Source organism: Pecten maximus, chromosome 4 (assembly GCF_902652985.1).
Source record: "Pecten maximus chromosome 4, xPecMax1.1, whole genome shotgun sequence".
In the NCBI taxonomy this organism is placed as follows: Eukaryota; Metazoa; Mollusca; class Bivalvia; order Pectinida; family Pectinidae; genus Pecten; species Pecten maximus.
The window spans coordinates 4,518,081-4,543,335 of record NC_047018.1 but is presented as its reverse complement, the minus strand read 5'-3'; the positions used below and the strand labels follow the sequence as shown (position 1 = coordinate 4,543,335).

The following is a 25,255-nucleotide window of genomic DNA, read 5'->3' as shown; positions in this document are numbered from 1 at the left end:
TTGTTCAGCGCTATGTTTCAATGTCCCGACACACGTGTTGGGCTTATTTATCTGTATACAGCGACCTTTAGTAATCTGCTTCGTTATCGCCCAGACCTGGCCGAAGAGGTTTCAAGTGATCTTAAGTGACTGTACTAAAATAACTTGTACGTTAATTCAAGTTCAAATATGGTTTGATCTTCAGCGGTTGAATAACATAAACTATAAAACAACTTACTTTCGAAATTACTATAAAGCTTGAGAATGGTCTTCGAGAATTGCCACTTGTACAATGTCACCTATATAAGTAATCGTCGTTGGCGGACGGAACACTCTTGTCTGAAATCTCGTGTATTAAACTGACTGTAGATTGGAATCACATCTATGATTGTTTCAATGATAGTATCTCGTGTAGTTGTTTGTAGATTTACACATTTTGCATAGGTTAATTATGTCTCGTTTTTGTGTTTGTGTTCAGGTTTGTGTCTCGTGAGGAAGGATTTAGGTTGGAACCTTGTGTGGTAGACTCTCGGTCGGAATCTCGTGTGGTAGACTCTCGGTCGGAATCTCGTGTTGTAGACTCTCGGTCGGAATCTCGTGTGGTAGACTCTCGGTCAGAATCTCGTATAGTAGACTCTCGGTCAGAATCTCGTGCGGTAGACTCTCGGTCGGAATCTCGTGTGGTAGACTCTCGGTCAGAATCTCGTGTTGTAGAATCTCGGTCGGAATCTCGTGTGGTAGACTCTCGGTCAGAATCTCGTGTTGTAGACTCTCGGTCGGAATCTCGTGCGGTAGACTCTCGGTCGGAATCTCGTGTGGTAGACTCTCGGTCGGAATCTCGTGTGGTAGACTCTTGGTCGGAATCTCGTGTGGTAGACTCTCGGTCGGAATCTCGTGTTGTAGACTCTCGGTCGGAATCTCGTGCGGTAGACTGTCGGTCGGAATCTCGTATGGTAGACTGTCGGTCGGAATCTCGTGTGGGGACTCTCGGTCGGAATCTCGTGTGGTAGGCTCTCGGTTGCAATCTCGTGTGGTAGACTCTCTGTCGGAATCTCGTGTGGAAGGTTCTCTGTTGGAATCTCGTGTGGTAGACTCTCGGTCGGAATCTCGTGTGGTAGATTCTCTGTCGGAATCTCGTGTTGTAGACTCTCGGTCGGAATCTCGTGTTGTAGACTCTCGGTCGGAATCTCGTGTGGTAGGCTCTCGGTTGCAATCTCGTGTGGTAGACTCTCTGTCGGAATCTCGTGTGGAAGGTTCTCTGTCAGAATCTCGTGTGGTAGACTCTCGGTCGGAATCTCGTGTGGTAGATTCTCGGTCGGAATCTCGTGTGGTAGGCTCTCGGTCGGAATCTCGTGTTGTAGACTCTCGGTTGGAATCTCGTGTGGTAGACTCTCGGTCGGAATTTCGTGTGGTAGGTTCTCTGTCGGAATCTTGTGTGGTAGACTCTCGGTAGGAATTTCGTGTGGTAGGTTCTCTGTCGGAATCTTGTGTGGTAGACTCTCGGTAGAATCTCATGCGGTACATGTAGGTTCTCTGTCGGAATCTCGTGTGGCAGACTCACGGCTGGAATCGATCGGTAATTTCTTTGTCGGAATCGCATGCGGTAGATTCTCTGTCAGAATGTCGTGTTGTCATAATACTTAGCTATAAGCTCATTGGAGTTATCTCCCATTATTGTATGTATTATTATGTAATCCGGATCAGTCCTGACCGCATTTAGTGCAGCCATAAAAATTATGTAAAATTGACCAATCAGGATGCTGCAATAAAGTTTGTGCAGTCAACCGTAAAAACGTGGTTTGTGTTGTGTGCAAATGTGATATGGTGTCAGAACATTGGGTGAAACTCAAGAATTTCACGCCACATTAGAGAAATGGAGCATTTCAAGCCTCCCGGAACACTCAACGTTGACGGCAATCTCTCCGAGAACTGGAGACGGTGGGTACAAAAGTATGAGTTATACCTATTAGCGTCGGGTGCCAGCACGAAAGATGAGGCAGCCCAGGTCGCCATCTTGTTACACACGATCGGTGATGAAGGTCTTGAAATCTTCAACACGTTCAACCTTACTGCGGGCGATGAAAGTAAACTCAAGCCAGTAATTGACAAGTTCCATGAATATTGTAATCCACGTAAAAATACCGTGATGGAGCGTTACACATTCTGGGAGAAAGTCCAACATGAAGGTGAGACTATCGATCAATTCGTTACTGCATTAAAGAACCATGCTAAAAACTGTGATTTTGGTGAACAAAAAGATCTCATGATAAGAGACAGAATTATATTCGGTGTAAGGGACACGCGATTAAAGGAACGTCTTCTACGCGATTCCGCTGATCCAAAACTAGACAGAGTTGTCGAACTTTGCAGAGCAGCAGAGGCGAGTTCCCGCCAACTTCAACAACTCGGTGCTACAGCACAAACCGCAAGTGTTCATGCCATTAAACCAAAATACAAGAAAAACTACAATGCAAAAAACGCAAAATCGTCCAAAACCACCCCTAGTACCGCTAGCACGACACACTTTCAGTGTAGGAACTGTGGAAACACGCATGGTAAACGCGAATGTCCAGCTTTTGGGAAAGTTTGTATGAAATGCAGTAAGAAAAACCATTTCGCCAAAATGTGTAGAAGTGCCAACTATGAGAACAAACATGGGAAAGTACACACGCTTGTAGAAGAGGTGGACCCAGCATTTCAAACACTGTTTATTGGTGAGCTTCAAATTGGTGAGCTTGAATCAAAACACAATGCCTGGTATGCTGACTTGAAGCTCAGTTGTTCAACCACACCAATCAAGTTCAAGCTTGACACAGGGGCCGAAGCAAACGTACTGCCTCAGAGACTATATAACAAGATCCCGAACAAGCCTAGCCTTGCAAAAACTACTACAGTGCTATCAGCCTATGGAGGCCAGAGGATAAAACCAAGTGGACAAATTATTACTGAAATCAACAACACTAGAGTGCCTTTGTATGTTGTCGATGTTCAGTCACCAGCCATTTTGGGACTTGATACATGTCGCGACTTACGTCTCATTGAAAGGGTGGACACTGTTGACAGAAATTTCGAGACATCAAAACCTTTGACGAAAGATTCCCTAGTCACAGAGTTCAGCGATGTGTTCACAGGCCTAGGATGCTTTAAAGGTGAATATAAGATAGAAGTTGACAGCAGTGTGAGACCAGTGGTACATTCCCCAAGAAAAGTGCCATTTAGCCTTCAGCCTAAACTTAAGGAAACGTTGGAGAGGCTGGAAAGGGAAGACGTTGTTGCCGCAGTGGAAGAGCCCACTGAATGGGTAAACAGTATAGTGGTTGTTGAAAAGAAAAATGGTTCACTGAGACTCTGTTTAGACCCTCGAGATTTAAATACAGCAATCAAGAGAGAACACTTTAAGATACCAACACCTGAAGATGTCGCTGCTGAGCTTCACGGGAAGAAAGTGTTTTCCATACTCGACGAGAAAGATGGGTACTGGCAGGTTCAACTCGATTACGCCTCATCTATCCTCTGCACTTTTAACACACCCTTCGGACGCTACAGGTTCAAGAGAATGCCCTTTGGCATAAGTTCTGCGTCTGAGGTCTTCCAAAAGAAAAACCAGCAGATATTTGGTGATATTAAAGGAGTACACATGATTGCAGATGACATGATAATTGCTGCCGTGGACAACGAAGAACACGACAGAATCGTACGTAAAGTCATGCAGAGAGCCCGTGAGCAAAACGTAAGGTTCAACCCAAACAAAATACAGTTCAATGTCGACACCGTCGAATACATGGGTCATGTCATTACTCAGAGAGGTCTTCAGGCTGACGACAAGAAGATCAAAGCTATTCTGGACATGCCTGTTCCAGAAGACAAGCCAGCACTACAGAGGCTGCTGGGCATGGTCAACTACCTTTCAAAATTCATACCGCGCATGTCAGCAATCACAGCACCGCTACGCAGTCTTCTCAAGAATGACAGTGAGTGGGTATGGGATTCAAACCAAGATCGAGCAATCCAGGAGATAAAGGATGCATTGACTAATAGCCCTGTACTAAGGTTTTTCGACCCTGAGAAACGAATCACCATTCAAGCTGATGCCTCACAGAGCGGTTTGGGAGCCTGTCTACTCCAGGAAAAACAGCCAATAGCGTATGCGTCACGTTCCCTTACTGATGCTGAAAAGAACTATGCGCAGATAGAAAAGGAACTGCTGGCAATCGTTTTCGCGTGCGACAAGTTCCATCAATACATTTATGGAAAACGGGTGGACGTCCAGTCAGACCATAAACCATTGGAGGCCATCATAAAGAAGCCACTGTCAAAAGCTACGCCAAGACTCCAGCGTATGTTGCTTAGACTCCAAAGATACGATGTTGGAATCAACTATACACCAGGGAAATACATGTTTATTGCGGACACGCTGTCACGCGCATACCTGAATACAGAGCAAACTGAGCATGACCGAGAATTAAACGAGGACATGGAAGTCATGGTCCATGGGGTTGTCGCCAACTTATCTGCCAGCGATGGAAAACGCGAACAACTAAAACAAGCAACATCTACAGATTCTGAGCTACAGGACCTCCTCGATGTGGTTTTGTCAGGATGGCCAGCAGTGAAATGTGACACACCCAAATCAGTCCGTCAGTATTTCCACCTGAAAGATGAAATACATGAGGTAGAAGGACTATTGTTTTGTGGAGACCGTCTAATAATTCCGCGGGAAATGCGTAGAGACATGCTGAGCACAATTCATGAATGCCACCTTGGTATTGAAAAGTGTAAGGCACGAGCACGGTCTACTCTTTATTGGCCCAGTATGTCCGCGGAAATAGCTGACTACATCTCAAAGTGTCCAATGTGCAATCGTTTCAAAAGGAAGCAACAGAAAGAACCCTTAATACCTCACGAAATACCAGAACGCCCTTGGCAGAAGTTGGGCATGGATTTGTTTGAATACGGCTCAAGAGACTACCTTGTTGTGGTGGACTACTTCTCAAGGTATCCGGAAATCTGTTTGCTTGAGAACAAGACAGCAAGTACAGTTATCATGCACCTTAAATCCATCCTAGCCCGACATGGTATACCAGAAACTATAATGTCTGACAATATGCCCTTCAATTCGAAGGAGTTCAAAGGATTTGCCAATGCGTGGGACATTGACTTGGTCACATCCAGTCCAACTTATCCAAAGTCCAACGGACTAAGTGAAAGAATGGTCCAGACAGTCAAAAACATGCTGAGGAAGTCAGGTGAGGAGGAGAGTGATCCTTATACAGCACTACTCGAGTATAGGAACACACCGCTGTCAGGTCTGAGCTACTCTCCAGCTGAACTTCTCATGAGCAGAAGTCTCAGGTCAAAGATTCCCGTAAAGAACACTATGTTAATGCCAAAAGTTGCTGAAAATGCCCGGGAACAACTAACTACTCGACAGGAACACCAAAAGTTCCATTATGATAAACATGCACAATGTCTACCATCTCTGATGCCAGGAGATGCTGTCAGGATGAGAGTACAGAAAACATGGGAACCGGCTGTGGTACAGCAAAGACATACCACACCAAGATCATATGTTGTCCAGACACCCAATGGTAGATCATATAGAAGGAACCGGAACCATCTTCTGAAAACACCGGAAGAACCCCCAGTCATCATTGGACCTGATGTAGACGATGACGTCAAACCAACTGTGACGCCAAATTGTAAGCCAACTACTAATCCTGCAGTGACAAGTACCATGAACACTCAGAATGCACTACCAGATGTCAAGACAACATCTAGCGGAAGAGTCGTGAAGGAGCCTGGTCGTTTCAAGGATTACGTAAAGTAATGTGACATTGAGACATTGATACTTTGTGTATGGACAGGTGGTAAAGACCTGGTCCCAACGGTGGGTCAAGTGCTAGCAACCGCTGTCCCCAACTGTGTTATATTGTTTTGACAGTTCAAGTGTTTTTTATAATTGACAGTTAATTTGCTGAGTTAAAATTACTAGTCTTTGTCAGTTTCATAAAGGTAATAATCAATTTGAAATATATTACAAACTTCACAATGGACACTTGTGAACTAAGAGTATAATTGAAAAAACATTTTTCATGTGCCAAATTTCAGTTTTCTGCAAATTTACTTAAAGCTCAAGCAAGTGATAATAATATGTATATTCTTTCTTTAAAAAAAGGAGATGTCATAATACTTAGCTATAAGCTCATTGGAGTTATCTCCCATTATTGTATGTATTATTATGTAATCCGGATCAGTCCTGACCGCATTTAGTGCAGCCATAAAAATTATGTAAAATTGACCAATCAGGATGCTGCAATAAAGTTTGTGCAGTCAACCGTAAAAACGTGGTTTGTGTTGTGTGCAAATGTGATACTTTAAAGTAGAATTTCGTGTAACAGTTTCATAAACATCTTGCGGTAGGTCATATTTTGGGATTTCGTGTGGCAAGCTTTAAGCATCGTAATAATCTCGTGTGGTGGAGTCTATTTTGGAATCCGATGTTGTAGAATCTAGACTGGAATATCGTTTGAATATATGCACTGCTGTGATAACATCATGTCATGTGGGATTTTTAGCTCAATGGACCGAGATCAAATTTTGTCTATCAGCGTCATTGGGTGGAGCGGTGGCCGAGTGGTTAAAGTGTCTCGACACTTTAACACTAGCCCTCCACCTCTGGGTTGCGAGTTCGAAACCTACGTGGGGCAGTTGCCAGGTACTGACTGTAGGCCGGTGGTTTTTCTCCGGGTACTCCGGCTTTCCTCCACCTCCAAAACCTGGCACGTCCTTAAATGACCTTGGCTGTTAATAGAACGTTAAAAAAAAACAACAAGCAAACAAACAATGGAGGAGATGTTGAAAACAAAGTGGGTGTGTCTCTGCTGGAGTTGAAGGAGTGGGGCCAAACAGAGGAAATTTAACACAATCTTAAGAATTCTTCTCCCTATGATATAGTGATTTGTAAAATGATATATCTTCCCTGCATAAACATACCACTATAGTATCATTTTTCAGGGTGATTGCTTTCTGTTGTTTTGTTGTTGTTTTTTTGTTACCATACTTACGAATTCAGCATCTCAGTTATTTCATCCCAAGTTCTTTTTTTCTTCTGGGATATTTTTTGTGAACCTGGCCCGGACAGTGATCCAAACAGTACATTCTCGTTGGAATGCACTGCTTGGATCAGTGTGGCCTCTTCAAGGGACGTCCATGTGGGTTTTTTCTTTTTGGGTTCCGCCATTCCGTTTGCGGTATTTAGTCGTCTGCTCCGAGGACAGGCGCGCGTATTCCCGCGATACACGAAACGAAACTCCAAACATTAGAGAGTTCTCTTACTATACTCAGCTGAGAACGTTCTCAGAAAGTTTGATGAATACGTTTTTTGAGTACGTTCTCACCGGAGTACAGAATTGAGCATGAGCACAAAAGTTGAGTTTGAGCATGAGTACAGTTTCATGAATACGGGCGCCGATGTTGAAAACAAAGTGGGTGTGTCTCTGCTGGAGTTGAAGGAGTGGGACCAAACAGAGGAAATTTAACATAATCTTAAGAATTCTTCTCCCTATGATATAGTGATTTGCTTTTTTGTCCATTTGGTCTCAAGCAAAACCTTGCTTGAATGGTGCCTAATACTGTATAATTGATGTGTCTGGCCACCCAATCCCTAGGGGCAGAGAAGTGTGCCCTATACCAAGTAAGGGGCATACAGTGTAGAGGAAAAACTTTTATTATTTCATATGCCGATTGATTGTACTACCCGAGCTGTCATGAATTGTATTTTATGCAGTTATATACTCTCAAGATAAAATGAACTTCAAAATCCTTCTTTTATTTGAATGGAGATATTTTTGCAAAATTTGACCCAGGCAATGCTTACGTGATTTAGGCAACTCTTTATTTTTGGTTGGTTCTTCTGTGAAGTGGGGCGAAAAAGGGGATAACAAAGTCTTTTTTTTTGGAGTTTAGCATTCTATGGCGAAGATAACTGGACATTCTATATAATCTGTCCCTTTCAGTTCTAAAAGTAATAATATTGTAGAACAGGATGGCAGGTAAGACACGCTTCCGTGTTCGACGGTGAGTAAACATTCGTTAATATTCGGTGTTTCATTAATTTTGTGACTTAAATATGATCGCCATTCGGATCTAAAATAGATACGCTATACATCAGGACATTTCATTACAATTTATGTACAACACAAAAAAAAACTATTAAAGAAAAAACTTGTATTCAGGAGTTCAAAACCAGTTATCAACGGAACCTAGTTAACGGGGTCTATCTATCAACGGAACCCAGTTAACAGGGTCTATCTATCAACGGAACCCAGTTAACAGGGTCTATCTATCAACGGAACCTAGTTAACAGGGTCTATCTATCAACGGAACCCAGTTAACAGGGTCTATCTATCAACGGAACCTAGTTAACAGGGTCTATCTGTCAACGGAACCTCATTAACAGGGTATATCTATCAACGGAACCCAGTTAACAGGGTCTATCTATCAACGGAACCCAGTTAACAGGGTCTATCTATCAACGGAACCTAGTTAACAGGGTCTATCTATCAACGGAACCCAGTTAACAGGGTCTATCTATCAACGGAACCCAGTTAACAGGGTCTATCTATCAACGGAACCTAGTTAACAGGGTCTATCTATCAACGGAACCTTGTTAACAGGGTCTATCTATCAACGGAACCCAGTTAACAGCGTCTATCTACCAACGGAACCTAGTTAACAGTGTCTAGGCATATCTATCAACTGAACCCAGTTAACAGGGTCTATCTATCAACGGAACCTCATTAACAGGGTATATCTATCAACGGAACCTAGTTAACAGCGTCTATCTATCAACGGAACCTAGTTAACAAAGTATATCCATCAACGGAACCTAGTTAACAGGGTCTATCTATCAACGGAACCCAGTTAACAGGGTCTATCTATCAACGGAACCCAGTTAACAGTGTCTATCTATCAACGGAACCCAGTTAACAGGGTCTATCTATCAACGGAACCCAGTTAACAGGGTCTATCTATCAACGGAACCCAGTTAACAGGGTCCATCTATCAACGGAACCTAGTTAACAGGGTCTATCTATCAACGGAACCCAGTTAACAGGGTCTATCTATCAACGGAACCCAGTTAACAGGGTCTATCTATCAACGGAACCTAGTTAACAGGGTCTATCTATCAACGGAACCTTGTTAACAGGGTCTATCTATCAACGGAACCCAGTTAACAGCGTCTATCTACCAACGGAACCTAGTTAACAGTGTCTAGGCATATCTATCAACTGAACCCAGTTAACAGGGTCTATCTATCAACGGAACCTCATTAACAGGGTATATCTATCAACGGAACCTAGTTAACAGCGTCTATCTATCAACGGAACCTAGTTAACAAGGTATATCCATCAACGGAACCTAGTTAACAGGGTCTATCTATCAACGGAACCCAGTTAACAGGGTCTATCTATCAACGGAACCCAGTTAACAGTGTCTATCTATCAACGGAACCCAGTTAACAGTGTCTATCTATTAATGGAACCTAGTTAACAGGGTCTATCTATCAACTGAACCCAATTAACAGGGTCTATCTATCAACGGAACCTAGTTAACAGGGTCTATCTATCAACGGAACCTAGTTAACGGGGTCTATCTATCAACGGAACCCAGTTAACAGGGTCTATCTATCAACGGAACCTAGTTAACATGGTATATCTATCAACGGAACCTAGTTAACAGGGTCTATCTATCAACGGAACCCAGTTAACAGGGTCTATCTATCAACGGAACCTAGTTAACAGGTCTATCTATCAACGGAACCTAGTTAACAGGGTATATCTATCAACGGAACCCAGTTAACAGGGTCTATCTATCAACGGAACCTAGTTAACAGGGTCTATCTATCAACGGAACCTAGTTAACAGGGTCTATCTATCAACGGAACCTAGTTAACAGGGTCTATCTATCAACGGAACCTAGTTAACAGGGTATATCTATCAACGGAACCCAGTTAACAGGGTCTATCTATCAACGGAACCTAGTTAACAAGGTATATCTATCAACGGAACCTAGTTAACAGGGTCTATCTATCAACGGAACCTAGTTAACAGGGTCTATCTATCAACGGAACCTAGTTAACAGGGTCTATCTATCAACGGAACCTCATTAACAGGGTATATCTATCAACGGAACCCAGTTAACAGGGTCTATCTATCAACGGAACCTAGTTAACAGGGTCTATCTATCAACGGAACCTAGTTAACAGGGTCTATCTATCAACGGAACCTAGTTAACAGGGTCTATCTATCAACGGAACCTAGTTAACAGGGTCTATCTATCAACGGAACCTTATCAACGTAACCTAGTTGACAAGGTATATCTATCAACGGAACCTAGTTAACAGGGTCTATCTATCAACGGAACCTAGTTAACGGGGTCTATCTATCAACGGAACCCAGTTAACAGGGTCTATCTATCAACGGAACCCAGTTAACAGGGTCTATCTATCAACGGAACCTAGTTAACAGGGTCTATCTATCAACGGAACCCAGTTAACAGGGTCTATCTATCAACGGAACCTAGTTAACAGGGTCTATCTGTCAACGGAACCTCATTAACAGGGTATATCTATCAACGGAACCCAGTTAACAGGGTCTATCTATCAACGGAACCCAGTTAACAGGGTCTATCTATCAAAGGAACACAATTAACAGGGTCTATCTATCAAAGGAACCCAGTTAACCGGGTCTATCTATCAACGGAACCCAGTTAACAGGGTCTATCTATCAACGGAACCCAGTTAACCGGGTCTATCTATCAAAGGAACCCAGTTAACCGGGTCTATCTATCAACGGAACCCAGTTAACAGGGTCTATCTATCAACGGAACCCAGTTAACAGGGTCTATCTATCAACGGAACCCAGTTAACAGGGTCCATCTATCAACGGAACCTAGTTAACAGGGTCTATCTATCAACGGAACCCAGTTAACAGGGTCTATCTATCAACGGAACCCAGTTAACAGGGTCTATCTATCAACGGAACCTAGTTAACAGGGTCTATCTATCAACGGAACCTTGTTAACAGGGTCTATCTATCAACGGAACCCAGTTAACAGCGTCTATCTACCAACGGAACCTAGTTAACAGTGTCTAGGCATATCTATCAACTGAACCCAGTTAACAGGGTCTATCTATCAACGGAACCTCATTAACAGGGTATATCTATCAACGGAACCTAGTTAACAGCGTCTATCTATCAACGGAACCTAGTTAACAAGGTATATCCATCAACGGAACCTAGTTAACAGGGTCTATCTATCAACGGAACCCAGTTAACAGGGTCTATCTATCAACGGAACCCAGTTAACAGTGTCTATCTATCAACGGAACCCAGTTAACAGTGTCTATCTATTAATGGAACCTAGTTAACAGGGTCTATCTATCAACTGAACCCAATTAACAGGGTCTATCTATCAACGGAACCTAGTTAACAGGGTCTATCTATCAACGGAACCTAGTTAACGGGGTCTATCTATCAACGGAACCCAGTTAACAGGGTCTATCTATCAACGGAACCTAGTTAACATGGTATATCTATCAACGGAACCTAGTTAACAGGGTCTATCTATCAACGGAACCCAGTTAACAGGGTCTATCTATCAACGGAACCTAGTTAACAGGTCTATCTATCAACGGAACCTAGTTAACATGGTCTATCTATCAACGGAACCCAGTTAACAGGGTCTATCTATCAACGGAACCTAGTTAACAGGGTCTATCTATCAACGGAACCTAGTTAACAGGGTCTATCTATCAACGGAACCTAGTTAACAGGGTCTATCTATCAACGGAACCTAGTTAACAGGGTATATCTATCAACGGAACCCAGTTAACAGGGTCTATCTATCAACGGAACCTAGTTAACAAGGTATATCTATCAACGGAACCTAGTTAACAGGGTATATCTATCAACGGAACCTAGTTAACAGGGTCTATCTATCAACGGAACCTAGTTAACAGGGTCTATCTATCAACGGAACCTCATTAACAGGGTATATCTATCAACGGAACCCAGTTAACAGGGTCTATCTATCAACGGAACCTAGTTAACAGGGTCTATCTATCAACGGAACCTAGTTAACAGGGTATATCTATCAACGGAACCTAGTTAACAGGGTCTATCTATCAACGGAACCTAGTTAACAGGGTCTATCTATCAACGGAACCTTATCAACGTAACCTAGTTGACAAGGTATATCTATCAACGGAACCTAGTTAACAGGGTCTATCTATCAACGGAACCTAGTTAACAGGGTCTATCTATCAACGGAACCCAGTTAACAGGGTCTATCTATCAACGGAACCCAGTTAACAGGGTCTATCTATCAACGGAACCTAGTTAACAGGGTCTATCTATCAACGGAACCCAGTTAACAGGGTCTATCTATCAACGGAACCTAGTTAACAGGGTCTATCTATCAACGGAACCTCATTAACAGGGTATATCTATCAACGGAACCCAGTTAACAGGGTCTATCTATCAACGGAACCCAGTTAACAGGGTCTATCTATCAACGGAACCTAGTTAACAGGGTCTATCTATCAACGGAACCCAGTTAACAGGGTCTATCTATCAACGGAACCCAGTTAACAGGGTCTATCTATCAACGGAACCTAGTTAACAGGGTCTATCTATCAACGGAACCTTGTTAACAGGGTCTATCTATCAACGGAACCCAGTTAACAGCGTCTATCTACCAACGGAACCTAGTTAACAGTGTCTAGGCATATCTATCAACTGAACCCAGTTAACAGGGTCTATCTATCAACGGAACCTCATTAACAGGGTATATCTATCAACGGAACCTAGTTAACAGCGTCTATCTATCAACGGAACCTAGTTAACAAAGTATATCCATCAACGGAACCTAGTTAACAGGGTCTATCTATCAACGGAACCCAGTTAACAGGGTCTATCTATCAACGGAACCCAGTTAACAGTGTCTATCTATCAACGGAACCCAGTTAACAGTGTCTATCTATCAACGGAACCTAGTTAACAGGGTCTATCTATCAACGGAACCTAGTTAACGGGGTCTATCTATCAACGGAACCCAGTTAACAGGGTCTATCTATCAACGGAACCTAGTTAACAGGGTCTATCTATCAACGGAACCTAGTTAACGGGGTCTATCTATCAACGGAACCCAGTTAACAGGGTCTATCTATCAACGGAACCTAGTTAACATGGTATATCTATCAACGGAACCTAGTTAACAGGGTCTATCTATCAACGGAACCCAGTTAACAGGGTCTATCTATCAACGGAACCTAGTTAACAGGGTCTATCTATCAACGGAACCTCATTAATAGGGTATATCTATCAACGGAACCCAGTTAACAGGGTCTATCTATCAACGGAACCTAGTTAACAAGGTATATCTATCAACGGAACCTAGTTAACAGGGTCTATCTATCAACGGAACCTAGTTAACAGGGTCTATCTATCAACGGAACCTAGTTAACAGAGTCTATCTATCAACGGAACCTAGTTAACATGGTATATCTATCAACGGAACCCAGTTAACAGGGTCTATCTATCAACGGAACCTAGTTAACAGGGTCTATCTATCAACGGAACCTAGTTAACAGGGTCTATCTATCAACGGAACCTAGTTAACAAGGTATATCTATCAACGGAACCTAGTTAACAGGGTATATCTATCAACGGAACCTAGTTAACAGGGTCTATCTATCAACGGAACCTAGTTAACAGGGTCTATCTATCAACGGAACCTCATTAACAGGGTATATCTATCAACGGAACCCAGTTAACAGGGTCTATCTATCAACGGAACCTAGTTAACAGGGTCTATCTATCAACGGAACCTAGTTAACAGGGTATATCTATCAACAGAACCTAGTTAACAGGGTCTATCTATCAACGGAACCTAGTTAACAGGGTCTATCTATCAACGGAACCTTATCAACGTAACCTAGTTGACAAGGTATATCTATCAACGGAACCTAGTTAACAGGGTCTATCTATCAACGGAACCTAGTTAACGGGGTCTATCTATCAACGGAACCCAGTTAACAGGGTCTATCTATCAACGGAACCCAGTTAACAGGGTCTATCTATCAACGGAACCTAGTTAACAGGGTCTATCTATCAACAGAACCCAGTTAACAGGGTCTATCTATCAACGGAACCTAGTTAACAGGGTCTATCTGTCAACGGAACCTCATTAACAGGGTATATCTATCAACGGAACCCAGTTAACAGGGTATATCTATCAACGGAACCTAGTTAACAGGGTCTATCTATCAACGGAACCTAGTTAACAAGGTATATCTATCAACGGAACCTAGTTAACAGGGTCTATCTATCAACGGAACCTAGTTAACAGGGTATATCTATCAACAGAACCTAGTTAACAGGGTCTATCTATCAACGGAACCTAGTTAACAGGGTCTATCTATCAACGGAACCTAGTTAACAGGGTCTATCTATCAACGGAACCTTATCAACGTAACCTAGTTGACAAGGTATATCTATCAACGGAACCTAGTTAACAGGGTCTATCTATCAACGGAACCTGGTTAACAGGGTCTATCTATCAACTGAACCCAGTTAACAGGGTCTATCTATCAACGGAACCTAGTTAACAGGGTCTATCTATCAACGGAACCTAGTTAACAGTGTCTATCTATCAACGGAACCCAGTTAACAGAGTCTATCTATCAACGGAACCTAGTTAACAGAGTCTATCTATCAACGGAACCTAGTTAACAGGGTCTATCTATCAACGGAACCTAGTTAACAGGGTCTATCTATCAACGGAACCCAGTTAACAGAGTCTATCTATCAACGGAACCTAGTTAACAGGGTATATCTATCAACGGAACCCAGTTAACAGTGTCTATCTATCAACGGAACCCAGTAAACGGGGTCTATCTATCAACAGAACCTAGTTAACAGGGTATATCTATCAACGGAACCCAGTTAACAGGGTCTATCTATCAACGGAACCTAGTTAACGGAGTCTATCTATCAACAGAACCTAGTTAACAGGGTCTATCTATCAACGGAACCTAGTTAACGGGGTCTATCTATCAACAGAACCTAGTTAACGGAGTCTATCTATCAACGGAACCTAGTTAACGGGGTCTATCTATCAACGGAACCTAGTTAACAGGGTCTATCTATCAACGGAACCTAGTTAACAGGGTCTATCTATCAATGGAACCTAGTTTCATTTGTGATAGAATAGGGGGAAAACACATTCTATCGAGTATCCGACAGGAATCGAACCCGGGTCTCCTGTGTCATAAGCCAAGGGTCTACCTCCTGAGCCAAAGAAGCATGCTACGTCAGCTGAGTGACAGATACCATATTTAACACTATGTACAAGCCACACCGACCCGTTCCTTTAACACATTATTAACAGGGTCTGTCTATCAACTGAACCTTGAATTAGCAGGGTATTTCAATTTCGGCAGTTTAACTTTCGTGTTTACTTACTGAAATGCGGCCAATGCTCAGGCAAGTTCCATTTTAATACAATCCTTTGATAGCCAGATCGAATTATAGATACAGATTGTCTGTACAGTATTGCCGAGTTATATGTTCGTATAGATATCGTTAAGCCTATTCTGGGTGTACGTATTCAGGTATCAGTCATACTACATGTATGTTCAATTAAAACGAATGCAACTGGTGAGATGATAAATAATAATCCCAAATTTGTAAGAACGTATTATACCAGTACTTTAAACTGGGGGAGCCACGAGACCTTAGACTGTTACAGAGTTTCTATAGCTGTTTATGTGTTGTGTGATTATTACGGTGTATTTAACAGATTATTGTAAATATGGGCGTGGATAACATAATTAGCTATACAGGTAAACTTGTCATGTTGTCCATAGTAAACTCGTCAGCTACAAGCCGTGTGGTACAAGTCAACTGTCCCTTCTTACCAAGTCTCTCTTCACACAAATCTGTCGGGATTAAACGTCATAGGACAGCGCCATTGGGGGTAAACTCATTGTAATATTGTACCATTCCCCGTGTGATGTTATTCTAAGTTTACCGGGAAGTACTCATAAAGTACCTGCACCTTCCTACACAGTAATAGAGCAGGTCAAATATCTAGTATCCAAACAGTCCATCCCAAGGAGAAGCACTGACTAGATAGCAAGGTGCGGGGGATGGCCACTATTGCCAAATTAAACGGGATCAAAACACGCTTAGTTGTCAACATGTCCTTATTCTGAATGTAAGTCTGGTACATACATGTATGTGACGATAACTCGGCCAGTAACTATGTCTGGTAGAAATGTGACGGTAACTCGGCCGGTACCTTAGGTACAGATGTGACGGTAACTCACCGGTAACTACGTCTAATACAGATGTGGTGGTAACTCACCAGTTACTATGTCTGTTACAGATGTGACGGTAACTCAGCGGTAACTTAGGTACAGATGTGACGGTAACTCACCGGTAACTATGTCTGTTACAGATGTGACGGTATCTCAGCGGTAACTTAGATACAGATGTGACGGTAACTCAGCGGTAACTTAGGTACAGATGTGACGGTAACTCACCGGTAACTATGTCTGTTACAGATGTGACGGTATCTCAGCGGTAACTTAGATACAGATGTGACGGTAACTCAACGGTAACTATGTCTGGTACAGATGTGACGGTAACTCACCGGTAACTATGTCTGGTACAGATGTGACGGTATCTCAGCGGTAACTATGTCTGGTACAGATGTGACGGTAACTCACCGGTAACTATGTCTGGTACAGATGTGACGGTAACTCACCGGTAACTATGTCTGGTACAGATGTGACGGTAACTCACCGGTAACTTAGATACAGATGTGACGGTAACTCACCGGTAAGTTATGTACAGATGTGACGGTAACTCACCGGTAAGTTATGTACAGATGTGACGGTAACTCACCGGTAACTATGTCTGGTACAGATGTCACGGTAACTCACCGGTAACTATGTCTGGTACAGATGTGACGGTAACTCGGCCGGTAACTTAGCTACAGATATGACGGTAACTCGGCCGGCAACTTTTGTACAGATGTGACGGTAACTCATCGGTAACTATGTCTGGTACAGATGTGACGGTATCTCAGCGGTAACTTAGATACAGATGTGACGGTAACTCACCGGTAAGTTATGTACAGATGTGACGGTAACTCACCGGTAACTATGTCTGGTACAGATGTGACGGTAACTCACCGGTAACTATGTCTCGTACAGATGTGACGGTATCTCACCGGTAAGTTATGTACATATGTGACGGTAACTCACCGGTAACTATGTCTGGTACAGATGTGACGGTAACTCACCGGTAACTATGTCTGGTACAGATGTCACGGTAACTCACCGGTAACTATGTCTGGTACAGATGTGACGGTAACTCACCGGTAACTATGTCTGGTACAGATGTAACGGTACCTCATCGGTAACTATGTCTGGTACAGATGTGACGGTATCTCAGCGGTAACTTAGGTACAGATGTGACGGTAACTCACCGGTAACTTAGGTACATATGTGACGGTAACTCACCGGTAACTTAGGTACAGATGTGACAGTAACTCACCGGTAAGTTATGTACAGATGTGACGGTAACTCACCGGTAAGTTATGTACAGATGTGACGGTAACTCAGCGGTAACTTAGATACAGATGTGACGGTAACTCACCGGTAACTATGTCTGGTACAGATGTGACGGTAACTCACCGGTAACTATGTCTGGTACAGATGTGACGGTAACTCGGCCGGTAACTATGTCTGGTACAGATGTGACGGTAACTCACCGGTAACTATGTCTGGTACAGATGTGACGGTAACTCACCGGTAACTATGTCTGGTACAGATGTGACGGTAACTCACCGGTAAGTTATGTACAGATGTGACGGTAACTCACCGGTAACTATGTCTGGTACAGATGTGACGGTAACTCACCGGTAACTATGTCTCGTACAGATGTGACGGTATCTCACCGGTAAGTTATGTACATATGTGACGGTAACTCACCGGTAACTATGTCTGGTACAGATGTGACGGTAACTCACCGGTAACTATGTCTGGTACAGATGTCACGGTAACTCACCGGTAACTATGTCTGGTACAGATGTGACGGTAACTCACCGGTAAGTTATGTACAGATGTGACGGTAACTCACCGGTAAGTTATGTACAGATGTGACGGTAACTCACCGGTAACTATGTCTGGTACAGATGTGACGGTAACTCACCGGTAACTATGTCTGGTACAGATGTAACGGTAACTCATCGGTAACTATGTCTGGTACAGATGTGACGGTATCTCAGCGGTAACTTAGGTACAGATGTGACGGTAACTCACCGGTAAGTTATGTACAGATATGACGGTAACTCACCGGTAACTTAGGTACAGATGTGACAGTAACTCACCGGTAAGTTATGTACAGATGTGACGGTAACTCACCGGTAAGTTATGTACAGATGTGACGGTAACTCACCGGTAACTATGTCTGGTACAGATGTCACGGTAACTCACCGGTAACTATGTCTGGTACAGATGTCACGGTATCTCAGCGGTAACTTAGATACAGATGTGACGGTAACTCACCGGTAGCTATGTCTGGTACAGATGTAACGGTAACTCACCGGTAACTATGTCTGGTACAGATGTGACGGTAACTCGGCCGGTAACTATGTCTGGTACAGATGTGACGGTAACTCACCAGTAACTATGTCTGTTACAGATGTGACGGTAACTCACCGGTAACTTAAGTACAGATGTGACGGTAACTCACCGGTAACTATGTCTGGTACAGATGTGACGGTAACTCGGCCGGTAACTATGTCTGGTACAGATGTGACGGTAACTCGGCCGGTAACTATGTCTGGTACAGATGTGACGGTAACTCACCGGTAACTTAGGTACAGATGTGACAGTAACTCACCGGTAAGTTATGTACAGATGTGACGGTAACTCACCGGTAAGTTATGTACAGATGTGACGGTAACTCACCGGTAACTATGTCTGGTACAGATGTGACGGTAACTCACCGGTAACTATGTCTGGTACAGATGTGACGGTAACTCACCGGTAACTATGTCTGGTATAGATGTGACGGTAACTCACCGGTAACTATGTCTGGTACAGATGTGACGGTAACTCACCGGTAAGTTATGTACAGATGTGACGGTAACTCACCGGTAACTATGTCTGGTACAGATGTAACGGTAACTCACCGGTAACTATGTCTGGTACAGATGTAACGGTAACTCACCGGTAACTATGTCTGGTACAGATGTGACGGTAACTCACCGGTAACTATGTCTGGTACAGATGTGACGGTAACTCACCGGTAAGTTATGTACAGATGTGACGGTAACTCACCGGTAACTATGTCTGGTACAGATGTGACGGTAACTCGGCCGGTAACTATGTCTGGTACAGATGTGACGGTAACTCACCGGTAACTATGTCTGGTACAGATGTGACGGTAACTCGGCCGGTAACTATGTCTGGTAGAAATGTGACGGTAACTCGGCCGGTAACTTAGGTACATATGTGACGGTAACTCAGCGGTAACTTAGGTACAGATGTGACTGTAACTCATCGGTAACTATGTCTGTTACAGATGTGACGGAAACTCAGCGGTAACTTAGATACAGATGTGACGGTAACTCACCGGTAACTATGTCTGTTACAGATGTGACGGTAACTCACCGGTAACTTAGCTACAGATATGACGGTAACTCGGCCGGCAACTTTTGTACAGATATGACGGTAACTCACCGGTAACTATGCATGGTTCAGATATGACGGTAACTCAGCGGTAACTTAGTTACAGATGCGACGGTAACTCACCGGTAACTATGTCTGGTACAGATGTGACGGTCACTCGGCCGGTAACTTAGGTACAGATGTGATGGTAACTCGGCCGGCAACTTAGGTACAGATGTGACGGTAACTCACCGGTAACTTAGGTACAGATGTGACGGTAACTCACCGGTAACTTAGGTACAGATGTGACGGTAACTCACCGGTAACTTAGGTACAGATGTGACGGTAACTCGGCCGGTAACTTAGTTACAGATGCGACGGTAACTCACCGGTAACTATGTCTGGTACAGATGTGATGGTAACTCACCGGTAACTTAGGTACAGATGTGATGGTTTATGTTACTTGTATTCACCGTTTTGTTGATATTAACATTATTAATCCATTCGTAAATTTGGTACAGATGAACCTGTCACTCATAGCTACATGAATACGTTGAACGAGCTTACACAACAGTGACAGACAATTCTATAGCTTTATTGATGTGGAGTCGGGAAGTATCATAAATAGAGCTTGTCTATGTCGCATACTCGTATAGCCACCGATGTTATATCACGCCTGGTGGTAACAGTCAAAGTCTAGGTATACCATACTCTGTGAGGATAGAAGTCGTCCCGCTATTATTTCAATAGCTTATAGGAGATCAATTACTCTCTGTTGTATTTATGTTTGCGCTAAAATGTCTGAGGCTATGTCAACTCGCCAGATGTTTCTACGGAAGGAGACACTTAATTGTTTCAGGACATGATTCCCTGGTTAGCAGAGGATTGACATCGTCATTCGTAAGCACAGCACCTTTTGCATGATAAAGAGGCTGTCAAACACCTGTCATTGAATAAACAGGGACTAATTGAACACGAGTGGTTTAAAACGTCCCACGCTGTTGGCATCGTCAATAAACTCGTGTTGCGCGACGTTCACCAGGTCATTGCCGGGAACAAATTGCTCTAGGAAGGACCCATCATGGAGTAACGGCCGATATGTATGTATAAAAGTGTTTGGTAATTTCCGCAATTTCCCTGATAATGTGAGTGTCAGTCATAACAACATAGATTGGAACTGATAATGTCGACAGTCACGCACGATTTGTTTACCAAACTGGACACAAACGCCGTTTATCGATTAAAGATCTTTTTCCAAATTTTGGTTGGAATTACCAAAGTATGAATAGCCCAGCACATTAGGGTAATACACCTGAATCGACACTGCTCATAAATCGTAGATATAGCGTGGTTTTCACATCAGACAGTTTACCTGTAATATACCGTGATATATATGGAGTGAACATTCCGACGTGTGTGACAATACGCCAAAGTGTGGTAAGCAGAAGGTTTGGCGCGTTATGTGGACACTTGGAAACTGGCGGTTTTGGACGTTCCGGCCCGGATTAAGAGGTTACATATCGATTTAGGCAGTATAGATTGAGCTGCGGTGACAATTTCCTTGTTTACATTACAGTGTATACATCATTCTAATACCAGTAAGAGACACAAGGTAAAGAGAATCACTGGCAATTCACATATTAACATGCAATACGACTTCCATCAGCAACATTACGGAAACCTTAGATTTTGTACCCGGTGCTGGCCTGTTTGAGTTAGTAGTATAACGTGTAGTGAATGTGCTAATGCGGCGGTGTGACGTTCAGGGACACGCTTTGTGACTTTCAGGGACACGCTTTGTGACGTTCAGGGACACGCTTTGTGACTTTCAGGGACACGCTTTGTGACTTTCAGGGACACGCTTTGTGACGTTCAGGGACACGCTTTGTGACGTTCGGGGACACGCTTTGTGACGTTCAGGGACACGCTTTGTGACTTTCAGGGACACGCTTTGTGACGTTCAGGGACACGCTTTGTGACTTTCAGGGACACGCTTTGTGACTTTCAGGGACACGCTTTGTGACGTTCAGGGACACGCTTTGTGACGTTCGGGGACACGCTTTGTGACGTTCAGGGACACGCTTTGTGACTTTCAGGGACACGCTTTGTGACGTTCAGGGACACGCTTTGTGACGTTCAGGGACACGCTTTGTGACGTTCGGGGACACGCTTTGTGACGTTCAGGGACACGCTTTGTGACGTTCAGGGACACGCTTTGTGAACACTTGTTACCTTTTATAGGAGACGTTTTGTCGGATTATTTACTTTAAAACAAAGATACATACGTAGGAAAACCGAATTCAAAATGTCGAAATTCATGTTTCATATTCAGTTTTCGGACCAGGAGGGTTTTTTGCATGAACACGAAGTTTACGAAATGATGAGGTCTCGGAGTCTTTATCAGGTTCAATTTGACCTTAAGCATAGACTACACAAACGAATAAGGTCCCTGGAACAGGCGGAAAAGATGCAGATTTCAACTTTTCAAAAACAAAGAAATGTTTTCTTGACAAAAATGCAAGAAAAGGTGGCTCAAAGAAACAAACTCGCCGAGGAAAAATCTTCTCCGTTGATGATTAGTGGGTTTAAAAGACAAGTGAAGACGAGGGAGAGAAGGGACATCCCTATGATGACGGACGTAGAATCTACAAATATAGCACCTAAACAAATTAACAGTGCCCCTTCTCGTAAAGTGTCAAAAGACTCACCACAGAACAAACCGGTTACCAAGGAAACATCAAGTTCACGTCTAGTTTCAAAGGAAACAACATTGACGTCCGTTAAAGAAGTATCTTGCGAGAGCGATGACGCCAAGCCGACGAGCGCTAAGATTGAACTGTCATACAAAGGAAGATCACTGCCAGGGTGTAAGAGTGGTTATCGTAGGTCAAGGACGATGTTTAGTGATGACGTCACATACATTGATACGTCATCATTTGTATCAAAAGAACAGATAGGGGAAATATCTTTAAACGATGAAGAGGACACATCTTCAAACCGATTACTCTCTAGGGAAAGTACAAAAACCATTGTTCCTAAAATGACAACAAAGCCTCGCAGAGTAACACTGCCACACATACCATCCGAACAGACATTTCGGGGCGACTCGGCATTTTTCGAACAGGATGACAACATTTCCGAAATTTCTGATACGGCATTCCAAAGACTGGCCGGAAAGTATAATTCATCAAAGTCTCTTACTTCTCTGTCCATTACAGTACCAACTCCGGACCTGAAATCACTGTCAACTTACGAGATGGGTATGACCACTCCGGACGGTCAGCTGATATTGTCGAAGGACGAGTATGAGGATTATCTGGACAGATTTAGGGAAGTAAAATCCAAACGGCTGAAACTAATACGGACACATAGTGAAAACTTAGATAGGAAAGTCAAACGTTTTCAAGCTCATAAAAAAACTTGACAATGATGTATGTTTCCAAAAATCTATTTCACGTCTGTTCTAGGGACAATAGGCATTTCTTTATGTGTATGGTTTGTACCTGTAATACAGATTCTGAATACTTATATAATTATATTTGTATTCAATATTATTTTTCTGCTTCACAATACTACAAAATATGTATGGAACTTGAACGATTTCCATGTCATATCTCATTCAATAACTTTAAATCCTAACTATTAGTAATGTATACGTAGCTTTCCAATTGGCTTAATTAAAGTACAGTTTTATTTTGGCTGTGAATAGTTTGCTTATAAAGCGACAATGTGATTTGGCGGATTGGTGATCAGCGAATTTAACACTGGAGTGTGACCGGCTATTGACAAAAAAGCGTCGATGATAACACTTATATACCTGTACGAGACATTTGATTAACTATTCCGTTAAGTTTTGTAATCTAAGAAATGTTACCCCCTTAGAACACAACTCCAACAAAATAGGGGTACGTACATATGGTGTATCTACAGTTACTTGAGATGTAAAGGCCAACTATTTTTCAGAGTTGTAATACAATCGTTATCTCTGTACAGTAGGACGATATGAACTGGTCGGAAGAACACACAGTGTATAATTGATGCTCGTAATGTCCTTCCCGTACATAACTGTCAAACTAAAATCCATAGTTATATGTTTTGGGATTTTTCTAGATAAAATTCCCGCTTTATCTCGGTGTTTGGTGTACCTATGTCTGAATGTATGGTAAGTTATCCTCTATATAATGATGGCTGTAACTGACCAATACTGTATATAATGATGGATGTAACTGACCAATACTGTATATATTGATGGCTGTACCTGACCAATACTGTATATAATGATGGATGTAACTGACCAATACTGTATATACATGTAATATTGGATGTAACTGACCAATACTGTATATAATGATGGCTGTAACTGACCAATACTGTATATAATGATGGCTGTAACTGACCAATACTGTATATAATGATGGCTGTAACTGATCAACACTGTATATAATGATGGCTGTAACTGACCAATACTGTATATAATGATGGATGTAACTGACAAATACTGTATATAATGATGGCTGTAACTGACCAATACTGTATATATTGATGGCTGTAACTGACCAATACTGTATATAATGATGGATGTAACTGACCAATACTGTATATAATGATGGCTGTAACTGACCAATACTGTATATAATGATGGATGTAACTGACCAATACTGTATATAATGATTAGTTTAAACATATTTTATTGACATATAATAATGACAAAGGGATTAATCAGCAAGTTTTTCCAACTTATAGACGACTTCTCCCATAATAATAACAAAATAATTAACAATAACATAGTCACATGATGGCATATACAAATATTCAGAAATTCGATAAAGGAACGAAAATATAATGAGAGAGAGAGAGAGAGAGAGAGAGAGAGAGAGAGAGAGAGAGAGAGAGAGAGAGAGAGAGAGAGAGAGAGAGAGAGAGAGAGAGAGAGAGAGAGAGGGGGGAGAGGGAGAGAGAGGGAGAGAGAGGGGGGCAGGAGGGAGGAGGAGATAGGTACATATAAAGTTAAATGACTGCATCGGGAAAGATCACGACATATAAATGTTTGGAATGAATTCAAATATACTTAATCGATTAGAAGAAAAAACATTTTTATATTATATGGATAAATGGAGCATTTTGGATTAAGTTTTTTTTATTATAGGAAAATAGTATGAAAAGAAGGGGGGGAGGGGCGGGGGTAGGAAGTGATGAATAGTCGAATCTTCCCGACCTTCTCAAGAAGTTTTGCACAACTTTGGCGATTTTTATATTGTCAGTTGAGGAGATATTCGTGTCACCATTGCAAAGTATATTTACATTAACAGGACCGTACCAGGTTAAATCAGCAATAAGAGTTCCTCTTAAGTTGTTGTACAGGGGACAGTTAAGGAAAAAATGATGGGAATCTTCACAGGGATGTCCACATTGACAAGCAGGTGAATCAACGAGATTGGCTCTAAAAAGATCATAGCTTAGTGCACTAGCTCGATTTCTTATTCTGTTGTGTAGAATATTTAGTTTTCGAGGACCATAACTGATAAAATG

General features: G+C 42.5%; 2 protein-coding genes across 2 annotated transcripts; one reads left to right on the top strand and one right to left on the bottom strand.

Annotated features, from left to right (window-relative positions):
- Positions 1-480: 480 nt before the first annotated feature.
- Positions 481-1,503, bottom strand: LOC117324853 (lisH domain-containing protein C1711.05-like). Its single transcript, XM_033880682.1, has one exon. The coding sequence runs from the start codon at positions 1,501-1,503 to the stop codon at positions 481-483; it is 1,023 nt and encodes a 340-aa protein (XP_033736573.1).
- An 18,889-nt stretch (positions 1,504-20,392) lies between these two features.
- Positions 20,393-23,853, top strand: LOC117325027. The gene has a single exon (XM_033880925.1). The coding sequence runs from the start codon at positions 22,032-22,034 to the stop codon at positions 23,148-23,150; it is 1,119 nt and encodes a 372-aa protein (XP_033736816.1). The 5' UTR covers positions 20,393-22,031; the 3' UTR covers positions 23,151-23,853.
- The last annotated feature ends 1,402 nt before the right edge of the window (positions 23,854-25,255 follow it).